This window comes from Thamnophis elegans, chromosome 8, assembly GCF_009769535.1.
Source record: "Thamnophis elegans isolate rThaEle1 chromosome 8, rThaEle1.pri, whole genome shotgun sequence".
Classification (NCBI taxonomy): Eukaryota; Metazoa; Chordata; class Lepidosauria; order Squamata; family Colubridae; genus Thamnophis; species Thamnophis elegans.
Window position 1 is genome coordinate 44,389,772 of NC_045548.1, and position 16,771 is coordinate 44,406,542.

A 16,771-nucleotide genomic window follows, 5' to 3' on the forward strand; every position below is an offset into this window, starting at 1 on the left:
CCAATGGAGTAATACCTGCGCATATCCGCGTCAATGTTTGAATAACCATCCATTTATGATCGAAGGAGCTAGTGGAAGTTTCTAAAATATATAGAAAAATCTCTTTGAAGAAAACCTAGGAAAAATAGAGATGTTATTTGCTTATTTGAAAAATTTCTGCCTTCTATACTTTTCATTATAAATAAATGTCAGATATACAGTATAGAAAACTACCTATGAGCCTTTCCCTGAGGAGACCTTCCCCCCGCCCCCCAAACAGGCGCTAACACCAGATATTTATGCTATTTTTCTGGGGGGGGGGATGTAGACCATTATTTAAGTTTCTTCACTTCATAACTTTATAATTACGTACAATGAAAAATATTCTATCAATGTAATAGACATATGTGGTAAAGATATATTTTGAATTAAACAAATGATTCATAAAGAAACTTGTGATAAAACATAGTCATGGAGCACACATCATCTAATTTTAAGCAGTAATTTGATTTACTTAAATATCTAATGCATTTAAATTCTGTTCAATTGATTTGAATATCTTGCTAAACAAAACTGAAGAAGATACACTGAACAAATGTAAAAATAAACCTAAAACAACTACTTTCAATATAGTTTTCAGGATGGTGGACAGATCAATATAAAATTTTAGGGTCAATTGTCTGTGTTTCTTGGACTCTAAAGAACTACTTAGAAATATGTAGAAAACCTTGCACACCGCTGATAGTTAGACACATAAATAAATAATTTGTGTCACAAATTGAATTAAGAAATTTTTTCAATTTCAAAACAACTTGCTATGCTGAATAAGAAACTGTGATTTAAGACTCAGACATTTCATCAATCCTCTTCATGACTTTTTCAAATATTCAAAAGTTCAAACATTTTTTGCTTTTAGAATATATACACAAAATCAAAATCTGGCATTATTCAATCATTACTGCTGCTAAAAAAAAATTAATGCACAACCTGCTACATAACTGAAGATACATTACTGTATCTGGGGTGCCTAATGGCATCATTTTTTTTAAAGGAAAAGAAATAATAACAAATAGCCTCTTCTAACATTCCTATTAGCACAGATTTTACAAAGAAATTGCAATTTAAGATACCCCAGAGCACATCTATTAGATCCATATAATCTAATATGTGGAAGTAGGCCAATAATACCAGATATACTGATCTATATATAAGACTCTAACAAAATTTAAATTCAAATGTCAGGGGAAGAAAGAACAGAATAATGCTTCATTCTGAATAGTATCTGAATGGTTACCTAAGATAACGTATCCAATTATATAATACTATAGTTTATTGTTCTTTTAATAGTAATAATTTGGGAACAATTTATATTATATATTGTTGTTTCAGGATAATGATTTGAATGCAAACGTCCAATCAATTGAAACAAGATTTTTAAAAAAATATACTTCAAGCCTCTCAATTACATCAGTTTATAGTACAATAAGTATACTTTTTATATTAAGAAATGTACATTACCTCAATTTGCATCTTCAAATGTGTCTTAAAATTTGAAAGTAAAGTCAGGAATATAGAAAGGGAAAGTTCAAATACTTCTGGAACAGATGAAACTCCATTTTTAGACAATGCTACACAAAGGTACTGCTTAATAGCATTAATAAACATTTCATTTGTCCTAAAAACAGGTCCTGCGTTTTGCAAAATAGATAGCAGCAACTGCAATGAAAGGATTTTTGACCGCAATTCATGCGACCTAGAAAGATATAATCTTAGTATGAGAAACAATTTATGGAGACATCTCTCTTTTTAAGAAATAAAAAGAAAAAATAATTATCCCCAATTCTCTAACTATTGGTAAAGAGCAGATACTAATACTAAATATTCAATAACAATATAAATTAACTAAATAATAAACTATGACTGACTTAGCTTAGATTAATATTCTTGTGTTTGTTGCTATAGCGCACAATGTAGTTTGTGTATAAAATCTCAAATTAATATAAAATACAGTTATATAGCTGATTGATTCATATATACTAAGTGTCAAGAACAACTCTTTTAAATAATTGTATAAAATACAAATAGAATATTTGTAGTTCAGGATTAAACTCTCTGAGAGTACCAAGGACCATACAACTATAACGTTCCATAATAATATATTGTACTACATTGGAAATGGGAGAAGAATTAACAGGCTATAACTACTGCTGATTTATACTTTTATGCCTTGAATATTTCCCACGAAAAATGGTGTCAACTTACTTTGGATCAGGGGGTCCATCTGACAAAGGCTTCATAGACAGTTTACACAGTGACCTGAATACTAGAAAGGCATCCTTTTGTAAAATATGGGAAAATTTAGCACCAGGTGTAGGTCCTGAAGAATTTCCAGATTCCTGAAATTAAAATATTTTCATTTTCAATTTATATAATAAAAATACAATGTAATTATTTTATAGGAGAAAAAAACAGGCTACACAAAATTACAATGAAACTTTGATTAACAGTATCTATAGACTGCCTTAACCTATACGGACTAAGGTGTAAATATATTTCTAGAAATGATTATTACTTAACATTTAACTTTAAAAAATAAACATATTTCTACAACTGCAAGTTTAATATTTTAGTTATTTTGTTTAAACTAGTCAGCATCACAAATTTATAGACTAACAGACAGAAATTATTATGGCTTCCAGAGCCCTGAATTTAACAAACCACAAACCCGCCTCGCAATTATATAGTCTTCTACTTCAAAGCCTTCTTTTTTTCCTCTTCCTAAAAGTACAACTAATCTTTAGTGGCATTATTTCCAATAATTAACAAATCTTTTCTTCATCACCTGAAACAAATTGAAAACAATTACAGGTTTTTTATTTTCATTTGTTTTTTTTTAAACCCTGAGATTATTTTCAACTTGTTTCAGATCACAAATTAAATAAAAAACAATTAAAAACTATTTTAGATAGCCTTGTGATCACATTTAATACAGAAAAAATCTCAGCAATGCTAGGATACTTATCACTAATTATTATTTTGCAATATTTAAGTATTAATTTTAATCTAGATATATTTAAGTTATCATATGCTATATCTCTTTCATTTTTCTGCAATTCCACTATGCACATTATTTTCTTTTTTTAACATTGTATGTTTATCTAAGTAATGCATTCCTGTATACTTATGCTTATTTTGTTAATTCATTCCACAAATATACGTAACTGATGAAGGTAACCATTCATGTCAAGAACTGATTTTCAAAATATTCATCTATTAAAATAAATCTGTGATAAGAATAGAATGAGCATTTCCCAAGGCACCATTCTGCTTGCCAACTGTGCTAGTGCTACATCTGTTCTAGGAAGAAACGTGATAATTACCTATACTAACATGACCCTGAACAGCAAGTGTTGGTCATATTGGTAATTTACTGATTGAATATTTATTTTAGAAATCATATACTTGCAGAATAGGAACATATTTTCAAACAATACAATGAATGCATTCTTAGCATTGTATTCACATGTGCCAAACAATTGTGAAAGCAAATGTTTGCCAGTTATTAATGTAAAAGACATTAGCTCCAGTAAAAACATCAGTATTTTACCACATGCATACTAATAAAACAATTGAAAGAAAAGAGAAAATCTACTAAACATATGCACTTGGAATATACGATTTTACATTAGCAAGCAGCAATGAATTTCATATAGAGCTTTAAATCCATATGCACAGCACAAAGGAAGTAAAAGTACAGAAATGGCTTAAGGAACAAATGTTGTTCATTCATGCACATGAATCTTTTGACACTGCGGTGAAAATAGAAAAAACATTAAAACTACTGTTTTGCAACAACATCATATAAAAGACTGGCTTACAGCATATAAATTATCTGTGTCCTATGCTTCTTATTGATTCACATAATCAAAGCACCTGTACTAAAGATACTAAAGATGATACCTTACAAGCTAGGTGAATCAGTTAACTGTAAATATTCCCCAAATCAGTTTAAAACTATAGTTTGCCATATTTTCAAAGTATAATCATTCATTCTTGTACCTGAGTATCATTGGAAGAGACAGATAACCTGTCATCAGGTAATGATGGTGTATACACAACAGAAATAGGTGTCCCAGGAATTCCATTTGCCTGGATATTTTCACTATCACTACCATCCTCTAAAGTACCTATTGGTCCATCAACCACAATCTTTTCAGTAAATCTCTCACCTATATCTAAAAGAAAAAAGAATTATGGCAAACAGTAAAATTATGGCATTTAAAAGTAATTATTTATACAATTAGAAGTACATTAAAACAACTCAAAATACATATTGCCACAGATGAGTTCTGAGTATACATATTGCCACAGTGTTTTATTCTTGATGCCATATCAACATTTGTTCAGCATTTCTTTAAAAATTAATGTAAATACTGTATGATTAACATTCTATATCATGATTGTTTTCTAGGTAACACACAACAGAACCATTATGATATGAATCAAAATATATTTAGCTCTATCTGGGATACCAAGATGAATTGTCTAGGACTATTTTATAATTCACAATCAATCTGTAAATTACCTATAGGTTTTACAATAAATGCTTACTTTTTTTAGTTTTATCTTGACCAGGATCCAAACAGGATTTTTTTCACAGATTTGACAAAACATTTCGTTTGTTTGTTTGTTTGTTTGTTTGTTTGTATGTATGTGTTTGTGTATATGTATATGTATAAATATATGTATATGTATATGCATATGCATATATATATACATATACATACATACATACATACATACATACATATATATGTAGTATTTGTGCTGATAAATAAATAAAGGGAGACTAGTATAGATCTATTCCAAGCTATTTAGCTCTCATCAGCTAGCCATACCCTTACTGGGATTCGAACCTGGGCTATATTACATATTAGGCAGATGTGTTAACCACTAAGCCACAGGCTCTGATTCATTATCAGCTGAGCCAGGGAGAAAGGTATATATTTAAAGTCACAACCCCTGGTATGTCCCAATTATGCTTCCTCCCATAATTGGGGCATACCAGGGGTTGTGACTTTATATATATATATATATATATATATATATATATATATATATATATATATATATATATATATATATATATATATATATATATACACATATACATATACATACATACATACATACATACACACACATACACTCATACACACACACACACACATACATACATACATGCATACACACACATGTATGTGTATATATGTATGTATGTGTGTGTGTGTGTATATATATATATGTCTACTGCAATTATTTTAGAACAGAACCTGCTGTGAAAGAGCTTACACATAAAAGAAAAGACTAGCAATGAAAAAAAAAAGTAGCAAATTCTCAAATCCTATTAACTCAGACCAGGCTGTCCCATTTGCTTAAACACTATTCAACTTTCCTTTAAGTTTTAAAAAGGTCTGTTACCATTTCAACTGCATTTCTTAATTTTACTTTATCATCAATGTTTCAGGAATCAGTAACTGATAAACTAACAGCAACTCTCAAGGCTGATTTTAATATAAGTTTTATCAAAATTTGTATTAACTTTAAACAAATAATAAATCCAGGTTTACTCTATAAATTGGTTTACTGCCAATTATCTTCATGTCTTTCTCCGGGAAAAAACAGAAAAGCGCTTAGGCTCCCCATTCTCTTCCTTCAAGAGAAAAGAATTCAGTGACCTTCTAGTGAAAAGTGATCCTCTTGCAGCTCTCTGAACTGCACTGACTGCTTCTGGGGGTTGAAAACAGCCCAATCTCTATTTATTTTTCTTTTTAAAAACCCATAAAATTATTGCTTTATCTAATATTTTTCCAAATTAGCACATCAGTGGTGGGTTCTGGATCCCGTAGCAACCGTACTGGCCAGTGTTCTCCACATGAATGCGTGCAGCGCGCACATGCGTCTTACCATCCAGTGACGTCTCTGAGATGCTCCAGCTGATTGGCGCCGAGAGTTTAAAGACAGGTAAGGAGCACGGGTGGGCGGACAGGCCCTCCAGAGCACGGTACCCAATGCTCCGGGCAGGCACTGGTACGCCTGTACCGGGGTGTACTGCCTGCAACCCACCACTTTATTTTACATATAAAACTTTACCATCAACTCCTCTTGTAAAGTTCCTTTAATTTCTACCTAAATCAGCAGTACAGTTGAATGAAAGTATATTACCTCTTACTACTATGTTGACCATTTCCTGGACTATACTCTGTACAACATCCTGAGCTGTTTCTTCACATTGATTACTTTCTCCATCATATGACCCTGCATCATTTTTAGTTAGAGCTACAAAAGAAAAATAAATATATTATTTAAAATTATTAGGAATCCAGTCAGGTCAATACATTTTTAAATTATAAATGCTACATAAATACATGTTTATGATTGTTCATAATATTTACTGTACCTGAGGTTTTAGAAAATACATTTTAAAAAGCAATAAGAAATTACTACAAAGTTTATAACTTTATAAAAAAGAAAATCATAACCATAATATTAAAGCCTGCTGATAACTGTGTGTAGTTTTTAACCAAATGAACTTGTTATAAAAAAAGGCAAATCAATATATTTGTTCTTCTCAGTTCAATTTTTTGTAGTACCTCGAATACCTCAAATTTTTCAGCAACATACATATTAGCATTTAATGCAATATAGAACTGTTAAACCTCTAAAAAGCTTCCATTTTACTCATTAAAATTGCCTGAACCCTTTCTCCAGAAACATCATAGGGGTATATTACCTGGAACTTCAAAAACAATAAACAAGCAGAAAGCAAAATTCCTAACCGGAAAAAACACCTCCAGCTTAAGACAATTTGGCAATATGATAACAACATGCCCATTAGCATCTCATTCTGATTAATCATCATTATTACTTTCTGCTGTTGTTGCTTGATCAGCTTCTGTTTGTTCATTTTCTGCACTAGAAATATCAGATCCATTTTCTCCTTCTGTATCTTCTTGAAGGTTTTTGTCCACATCATTTGTATGATGCTCCAAATCCCTTTCATGATCTTGGGATAATTGATCAACAGTCTCCTCGGAAAGATGCCTTAATTGAGGTGATTCAGGCTCATGATGGCTTAAAGGAGATTGCTGCAGGTGATACTGTTGTCGATGTCTCTCTTTCTCCATTTGCTTGGCTTCTTGAAGCTATAAATTGTATTTATTTATATGAAAAATAAAGCATTAATTAATACATGTTACATTTGACAGACATGATATTATTTGTACACTTGGTGCCCTTCAAAAGTTGGCACAGATCTGAAATTTTATTGTGATACAAGTTTTTAAACACACACACACACACACACGAAGAATGCTCTTTAGATTCTTTTAATCATCTTAATTAAATACAATTCAGTTTTTGACCTGAATCTAGCCACTTTATGATCACAATTCTCATTAAACTATTTGGAAGATAAGAACTATCCTTTTTCTTTAAAACTTTGTGTGTGATGTAAATTTGGAATTTGTTTTATTTTTTTCACATGGCCCAAACATATGCAAATACTGTTAATTCTGCCTATATATTTAATTATTAAATAATAGATCTTTTGACTATCTATGTATCTGACTATCTAGCCACCCATCTCATGAATGAGAGTCTGGGTGGTGTATAGCAAAAACAAGTTAATAAAAACAAAATAACCATAAAAACATGCATATAACATGAGGTAATATGTAAAAACTTATACATAATAATGGCCTCTTGCAGGCTCCTTGTTCCCAAGGGATACCCAGATCTACTGGAAAAAAATTCTTCAGATCTCTGGAAGGCCAATAGGTTTGGGGCTAATCCAGTGGTGCAATTCAGCCGGTTCTATCCGGTCTGGCAAACCACTAGCAGTAACAGTGGGAGGCTCTGCCCACCCGCCCAGACGTCATCACGTCCCGTTTTTGATGCTGTGTGCGTGCTCACATTTGCGAACCGGTAGCGAAGGTAAGTTGATTTCATCATTCACACCAGGATAATCTCACTTTAGGGTGAATGATGTTCCAAATAATGGGCGCTACAGCAGAAAATACTCTCTTTTGGGTTCTGTAACATGGAACTCCATAGGAGGTGGGACTATAACCTATCTTTCCTGATTGTATGGGTAGACGGAATCAGGAAGAAATGGTCGTCAAATGACCAGGCCCCAAAGCCATGTAGAGTTTTAAATCTTCCCATACGAACTGCTGCAGCATCCAGGCACTAAGACAGGACATCAACAGCACTCCTTAGTTTACCAGGGGTGTAGATGTACAATTGAGTATACTCGTGACACTTCAGTCCATATAGAGGATGATCTCATCTAAAGGCTTGATGTTGGTATGAAACAGGAGTGTAAAGCATTCCAAGCCCTGCAGAATCTCACATAGCTTGAGTTGAGGATAGGATCTCTCACTCTCAATAAACACTAATACCAGCTCCACAGGAAGGAAGGGAACCATCACAAGTATCGTTGACTCCCAGTCTACAGAGTCAATCCAGAAGGATACCATGGTTGATAATATTGAAGGCTGCTGAGATGTCAAGTAGAACAAGAATGAATGCGCTAAAACCCACTGAAGAGATTATTGACTTCACAGCCATATGACTCTGTCCACATCCTCAGCCCCAGTCAGAGGTGGGTTCCTACTGGTTTGACAAGGTTCAGCCGAGTAGGTAGTAACTCGGATGCCTACACCCCCAAACCGGTTTTATTGGCCACACCTATTTTGTTTTCTGCTTCTACACATGTGCAGAAGCAAATTTTTCACTACTGCACATGCATGTGTAGCATGCATCAAGCGTGCACGTGCCCAAAGTGCATCCCTGAGTAAACCAGCAGTAAAAGAAACCAGAAACCACCCCTGGCCCCAGTCCTTTAGTTATTCTGGTGGCGCAGTGGTTAGAATGCAGTATTGCAGGCTAGTCTGCCCACAGCCTGAAGTTCAATCCTGATGGGCTCAAGTATTGACTCAGTCTTCCATCATTCTGAGTTTGGTAAAATGAGGCCCGATATTGTTGGAGGCAATATGCTGACATTGTAAACCTCCCAGAGAGTATTGTAAAAGCACTATAGGGTGGTATATAACTGTAAGAGCTATTGCTACTCAATGATTGTTAGATGAAATAAGTAATGTCTGGCAAATGCGTATTCAGTTATTTTAAGGTAAAAGCCAAAAGTCAGAGCACATATGGTAAGATTGAACTTCTTCATATTTGATCAAATGATTTCCAGTATTTTTGGAAGGCTTGTTCCAACATTGGAATACATCTAGTAAGGTTGGAATGGGATGTTTCAGAGTTAGAACATTTTCCTCTTATACCTCTTGTACAATTCAATTGGCAAACAAATCTAAATGTTTGCTATTCCTAGAGCTGAATGAGATTTTTGGAACAACAACTCAAGTACAAAGAAACTTACCGCTTGGTTTTCCATGCGTGCAAATATTACATTCAACATTTGTGTGAGAGTGGCCTTGGCTGTGGTTTGATTTATGAGATTCTTGCTTGCAAGATAAATATTGTAGCATGTTCTCACAGCTTGCAACACGGTCCCTTCATGTATCTCTATGTGTTGAGATGTTACTGCTGTTAATAGAGCCTAAAATAAATGTACAAAGTTAGACCTGCAGTTATTTAGAAATCTTGTATATATATCTCCCAGTTCTTTTACGTATAATTGGCACATGCTCAATTCATGAAAATACTTTGTAAATGATGAGCCATAAATGTACATACATAATGTATAGAATTAATCTGGCAATCATATTATGTATCTATAGGCACCAAAAGCTTTAAAGGAGATAGGAGCTGCATAGAAATTGCCTTTTTACTAAAAGTCCATAACGCATTTAAATCAGTCTTTGTACATATGGTAATGTAGTTCATTCCTTTTTAATGAACACTTCTAATATCAGTCTCAGACAGTATTAAGATATCAAGAAATGTCATCTGATGTAAATATAATAAATTATTATAATTAGGTCAGATTCAGTTTGAAATCAGTATTAACTTATGCAAATCCTTATAAGCAAAAACAATCCTATAATTTAATAATTTGATCAATTTGATAATCTGGAAACCGTACAAATTTCATATCCAGTTAAGACCACAGACCCTTGGAGGATTTAATAAGAAATCTATCAGATTATATTTTAAAAATTTAAATAATAAAGTATTTATTGAATTACAATGGAGGGATTTTATAGATGAATAGTCTATGAGTCTATAACTCAATAAAAATACTGATATTTTTACATATGAATAAAAAATATTCATTAGATTCATAGTTTCTATTCACTGTAAACTGTTTTTGAAAAATCAAACATAACCATTTAGAACGTCTCAAATTCAGTAAAATATAATTATTAACAATAGTTTTAACCTTACCTTTATAATTTGTAGTTGAACACCTTCATCTGTCTGTGGACCTTGAAAGCAGCCACATATTGTTTCAATAATTCTATCAATCAACTTTTTCCCAGGAGCAGTGCTATCTGGAGCATTACCAGTCAAATGCCCATAGGCTATAAGTTTCTGAGAATAAAGTAAGTAAACAACAATGAATAAAGCTAATATATGTTCTTCAGCCAGGGAAATCCTCATCTAAAAATCACAATAAGTTTCAGGTTTATTAAATAAATATTGGAGCCATTTAGGAATAAATATCCTTTACCCTTATTCTTGCAAAAAAAAGTTTGGATACTATTTGGATACACTTTCACAAGGCCCTGAACACATGGTACTTGCAATGGGTGTGGAGACTCCAGAATGATATGGAGCCCATCAAGTGGCTCGTTTGATTGTTGTCACCAAGGGGTGGGGTGGGATATTTTTTTCTCCATATTGTTTTTGTATTGGAATTTTATCCTTGTAAGCTGCCCAGTCACTGAGTTGAGAGGCCATATAAATTTTCTTAAATAAATAAATAAGATCCTGGGGTATTTTCTTCTCTCCAGTTCATAGTATTGCCTTTTTCAGACATTATTATTATTATACAATTGTATCACAGCGGCCAGTTGTTTCACCGGATTTGGCATTGGTTACTAGTCGGGCCCCACCCAGGGGCCTAGGACGTCGTAACGTATTTTCGTAATATGCGTGCAGATCCAAGCAGTGCAGCTTTTTGCATTTGACTGATGGTGATTTTGTCAATTTTTAACTGTTTTAAATGTAATTCCAGTGCTTTTGGAATAGCACCCAGTGTGCCAATTACCACTGGAATTACCACTGCTGGTTTGTGCCATAGTCGTTGAATTTCGATTTTTAAGTCCTGGTATTTTGTGATTTTTTCATGTTCCTTCTCAGCGACCCTGCTATCACCTGGTATTGCAATGTCTATGATTGTGACCTTATTTTTCTCAATCAGTGTGATGTCTGGTGTATTATGAGCCAGTATTTTGTCGGTTTGTATGCGAAAATCCCACAAGATCTTGACCATCTGATTTTCGGTGACTTTTTCAGGCTGATGTTCCCACCAGTTTGTTGCTGTTTTAATATTATAATTTTTGCACAAATTCCAATGGATCATTTGTGCTACTGAATTGTGCCGCAATTTATAATCAGTCTGCGTGATTTTTTACAGCAGCTGAGTATGTGATCAACAGTTTCATCAGCTTCTTTGCAAAGTCTGCATTTGGCATCATCAGAGGATTTTTCGATTTTGGCCTTAATGGCATTTGTGCGGATAGCTTGTTCTTGCGCAGCCAGGATTAGTGACTCTGTTTCTTTCTTTAATGTACCTGTTGTTAACCATAACCAAGTTTGTTCACTGTCCACTTTATCTTTTATTTTTTCCAGAAATTGGCCATGCAGTGCTTTGTTCTGCCAACTCTCCATTCTTGATTTTATCACATTATTATTATTATACAATTGTATCACAGCGGCCAGTTGTTTCGCCGGATTTGGCATTGGTTACTAGTCGGGCCCCACCCAGGGGCCTAGGACATATTATTATTATTATTATTATTATTATTATTATTATTAATTATTTGGATATTAGCTTGAAATGGGCTTCCATGACTAGCTAGAAAACAAAATTATGATTAACAGTAATAATTTATCAGATTTTTTTGACATCACAACAAATCATACAGTCACTATCATAATGGATGGAAACGTGTTGTGGTTCACTGTATTGCTTCACTATGAACTAGACCAGCAATGGCAAACCTTTTTTGGCTTGTGTGCCAAAAATGGGGGGAGCGCAGGGGGATCGAGCGCGGGCATGCCATACCCATGCTATGTGCATGACCCCAGTGTGCATGTGTGCACGACCAACACCATCCCCCATTTTTGGCGTGCTTTTTTCACCCTCCCCAGGCTCCAGTGGCTTTATAGGAGCCTGGGAGGGTGAAAACAGCCTCCCCCACCCTCCTGGAGGCCCTTTGGAGGCTTCAGGAGCTTCCCTGAAGCCTCCAGAGCATGAAAAACCGGCCCTACGGGCAAAACGGAAGTTCAGCAACGGATTTCTGGTTTGCTCGTAGGGCCAGTTTTAGCCCTCCAGAGCCTTCAGCCTTCCCTGAAGCCTCTGGAGGGCTAAAACTGGCCCTACGAACAAACCGGAAGTTCCATTCCTGAACTTCCGACTTGCCCATAGGGGCGGTTTTTCGCACTGCAGAGGCTTCCTGAAGGCAACGTGCCATAAATTCGCCATCACGGAACTAGACCATTACCTTTACAGATCTCAATTATACCACTCAATTCATAAGATTTTTTTTAAAAAAACAAAAACATCTCCTTTTGACCAAATTTAATTTTTTATAAATGTTTAAATCAGATTTTTTTTTACGTTGATAATTGAATAAAATCAAGAAAAAAGTTCCTTAAAAAATAACATTAAAAGTAGGCAATAATAGCATATATTTCAGGAAATATAGATTCATACAGACCTGCAAACAATCTAACGATGTATTAACAATTCTGGGACACTTGGATTGACATGCCAATTCAAATGGTAAGAAGTATTTGTCTGCTTCAATAAAGCTAGTCTTTGATTTCACTGGTGGAAGAGTGCTTGAGCCAGGTTTTGCTTCTCCATGAGGTGGACTAAATAAAATTGCAATAAAATAAATGAGTTAAATTTGAATTTAAAAATAGCTAGGGCTGTTATCAGAGGTGGGTTGCTCCTGGATCGAGCAAACTGGCAGTGGCAGGAGGCTCCACCCACCTGCCCAGACACTTCTGCAAACACGAGTGAACCAGTAGCACTGGAATTTGCAACTCACCTCTGGCTGTTGTTATATACTTGCTTTATCTTTAGTTGTATATTTAAATAGTAAAACATTTATCATTAAAACTGATACTTTAAGTCACACTTAATTTACATAGCTGATTTGTTCTACTGCTTGATGTGAATGAGGTACTTTCTGTTTTTGGAATCCTGATAAAGCAAAATAAATGCTTTAACTTGTATACAAATGTCTTTTAAAATAGAATTAAATGTATTATATTAATAATTATGACCTAGTACAAAATTAATAAATAACAAATCCTCTTTAGGTTTATTATTAGATTTATATGCCACCCTTCTCCCAAGGACTTAAAAAATAGATTGCAGTTTCATATGTTCAAGAAACATGTAAAAATGAATGGGATGGAACATTTAGTTCACTGTAAAAATAACAATGGTTTTTAGGAGACTCCTCTGTCTTAAGTAACTTTACAAAGAAATAAATCAGGACAATAGAGGATTCCATTAGAGAGATTCTTTTAAAAAAATCTGCTTTCTTAGGTGATATTCTGATGGATAGATGGGGAACGGTTACAGCTTTCCTTTGTTTTTAACCATGCTTCTTTTTTTGTACAAAAATGCAAAAAGATCAAAGATTTGTTGCTTCTTAACTAAGATATTCAAAGAGACATACTTGATCATTTTTTGAATTAATTTGAAGTCAAAGCTATTAGAAATTAGATATGAAAATTTAAATTTCTTTGTTTTTACAAAACTGAAGAGTTTCAATTAACTTATAGAACACTAATATATACACGACTAATCTATGATTTGTGAACTAAGCCTTAGAATCTAACCTATTATTTATTGACATGCATATCATACTAAAGAAAAAAAATGATATTATAGATAAATGTTTATGTATGAACTAGGTCAGAATGTCTCATGATGTTTCTGCATTTCAGACATGATAAAGTGCTAAAAAGGTAGTTTATAAATCCTTCTCCCTAAAAAATAGAATGAATGGCAGATTTAATTTCCATATAGAGTCAGATATTTGTGCTTATAATCATCTCACAAATGTAAGTATTCATATTTAATATGAACAAAATTACCTTTGTTTTCCAGTTTCTGTTTTTATTTCCTCTGGAAAAAAGCAAATAAAAACTTTTTAATAAGAATGATTAAAACTATAAAATAAAACTATTTCGCACATCTCATATATAACATTTCAAATTAAGATGCTGAACTTAAAACTATAAAATAAAACTATTTCCCACATCTCATATGTAACATTTCAAATTAAGATGCTGAACTTACCTACCCCTCCCCCAATTAATAAATAAATATAAATAGCAATTTCTACTATAATATAAAATATGGGGAAAGCATGTCAATCCAATAGCATCCATAGTATTATTCCTTGTATCGTTTTCACATATTTGTGAGGGAGATTCTAGGACTACATGATAAATGGTTTTAAAGTTTGCAAACTTCATAAATGATATAATTTGAACATTGGATAGTGATAAATAAAACAACAAAAAGCATAAAACGTAAAGCAGTCACCTACAAATGTTACCTAATAATAAATCCCTAGAATTATCAGCAACAGTTCCATTGTATATTATGCCTGATCCTATTTATAGTTTTGGGGTAACATCATCAAAAGGTGCAAAAATTTGCCTGGTCAACCAAAAATGTGTAGTTTTTAGGCTGACTCTCTTCTATGGGGCAATTGCATGTCTCATACTTCACTTTCAAAATGCATATCAAAGTTACAATCTCTTACTCCTTTAATCATCTTAAAGCTAGGAACAAGGACTAAGATTCTTCAAGAAAGAGCAATTTCAATACTCCTTTTCCCCTGGGATTGAATCCAATTCAAAGATTGTCTTTTTCCCAAATCTTGAAGATTTCTATTTCATGAAGGAACTAATTCTGCTTTTTGTATCTATTTAGTCCTATTATTAACCATACTGATTATGTACATTAAACATACTTTTATTGGTAGTTTCCCTAAAATTTGGTATATTTTGGCTTTTAATAATTATATTTCATAAAGCTTAAAACACCTATGAATGTCCAGTAATAAAAGTCACAATAGAAGATAAGCACTCCAAGCCTGAAAGCTCTCATTTCAAAACAGTTTGCTGCATTTTACATTGTATTGAACACATTTGTTTATTATTTATATTGTCGTCATTTGAGAGGGTTATATAAATATTGTGCATGTAAGATGATACTTATTATTATAGTGTATTTACTCATCAGGAAATCCCTGAGATATAGATTAGACTTGGGAACTTGGAGAAAAACAATTGAAGAAGGCAAGTGCCAAGACATTCCCAAACTATCTCCCAAAAAACTGTATGAACATCTCAGGGGCTGGTTTGATGCAAAGGAGACTTATAGTTACTAATATTAAGAATACATTTGGGAATTAGGCAGTAAATTAATATGTGTAAATAAATTTTCCCTAGGGATTGTCACACATATTTTTTTCAGATCTTACTGGCATTAGATTTACTGCCTAACTCAAATTTATTACATTATTGGTTTTCCAACTGCTTTTTAAAATGAGACGTTTTCTATGGATAAAAAATAGTGAAACATTGGCATCTTTTATAATTGATTCAAAACAATATATTAAATGACATATTTAAAATATACAAACTCAGAATGAAAAAGCTTTTGAAGTATCATACATCAATTTCCTTCCTTTTATCATCATTACAAATACTTTAGAGCTAACGTTTCAAGTTTGATAAGTAATGAAGAATGAACCAATTAGAATTTCCTTAAATATATAAACAGATTTTAAATGTGCCCATATTAAAGTATTATCTGGCTTCCATAATACAATATAGTCCTACAGAATAATTTTGCCAACATGTACTTTCTTGTTGAAAATATATATTTATGCAATTAATTCTGATATTTTGTTTAATGCCTGGTATTATTCTACAGTTTTATACAGGAGAAAAATTACTGGTATTATACTTTTTATAGAAGAGAAATTGTGGGCATTTTTAAAATTAAAATATCATAGTGTTAATATTAATAGTATCTCACAATGTTTGGAAAACAGAAATGAAGAATCAGAAAAGAAATGATCACAAAAGCCAATATAAAAAGAGATTATAGGGCTATAGAATTTCAGCTATTCTTCAACCGAGAACAAAACACTGAATTTGCAAGTAAATTCTCTTTGTCGGTGCGTGTGTATACATGCACGGATACACACACACACAAATAATGAGACATCAGTAAACCACTCCATAATCCATATTGAGATTATTTGATTTAAACGTTTTGTGCATTTTTAAGACAAGGCCAGTTTTTAACATAAATATTTATGCTACAGTACCTCGTTTATTGACTACTTGTTTAGTGATAAAATTATGATGACCCTGGGAGACTTCCAACCTGTCTTCGAAGTTGCAGCTGCAGCGTTCTTGTGGTCAGGTGATTATAATTTACAATCGTTGCAGAATTCCACAGTCATTTGATCATTATTTGCAACCTTCATAGCCAGTTCTGCTAAGTAAAGTCAATGGGGAAGCCAGCGGGAAATTACAAATCATGGTCATG

The 16,771-nt window shown here is 33.1% G+C and overlaps 1 protein-coding gene across 3 annotated transcripts in view; it reads right to left on the reverse strand.

The window, feature by feature from the left end:
* The window catches only part of ARFGEF1 (ADP ribosylation factor guanine nucleotide exchange factor 1), a 68,207-nt gene that overhangs the window by 36,309 nt on the left and 15,127 nt on the right, over positions 1-16,771 (reverse strand). The window contains exons 3-12 of one of the 3 annotated variants that reach the window (XM_032222599.1): positions 14,293-14,323; positions 12,897-13,053; positions 10,396-10,542; positions 9,428-9,607; positions 6,908-7,184; positions 6,205-6,318; positions 4,039-4,214; positions 2,242-2,375; positions 1,498-1,732; positions 13-115 (exon numbers count right to left, since the gene is read on the reverse strand). In XM_032222599.1, the coding sequence (XP_032078490.1) occupies positions 13-115; positions 1,498-1,732; positions 2,242-2,375; positions 4,039-4,214; positions 6,205-6,318; positions 6,908-7,184; positions 9,428-9,607; positions 10,396-10,542; positions 12,897-13,053; positions 14,293-14,323 (1,554 nt within the window). Of the gene's footprint in view, positions 1-12; positions 116-1,497; positions 1,733-2,241; positions 2,376-4,038; positions 4,215-6,204; positions 6,319-6,772; positions 6,848-6,907; positions 7,185-9,427; positions 9,608-10,395; positions 10,543-12,896; positions 13,054-14,292; positions 14,324-16,771 lie in introns of those variants that run through there. The other 2 variants (XM_032222600.1, XM_032222601.1) reach the window with 2 other exon arrangements.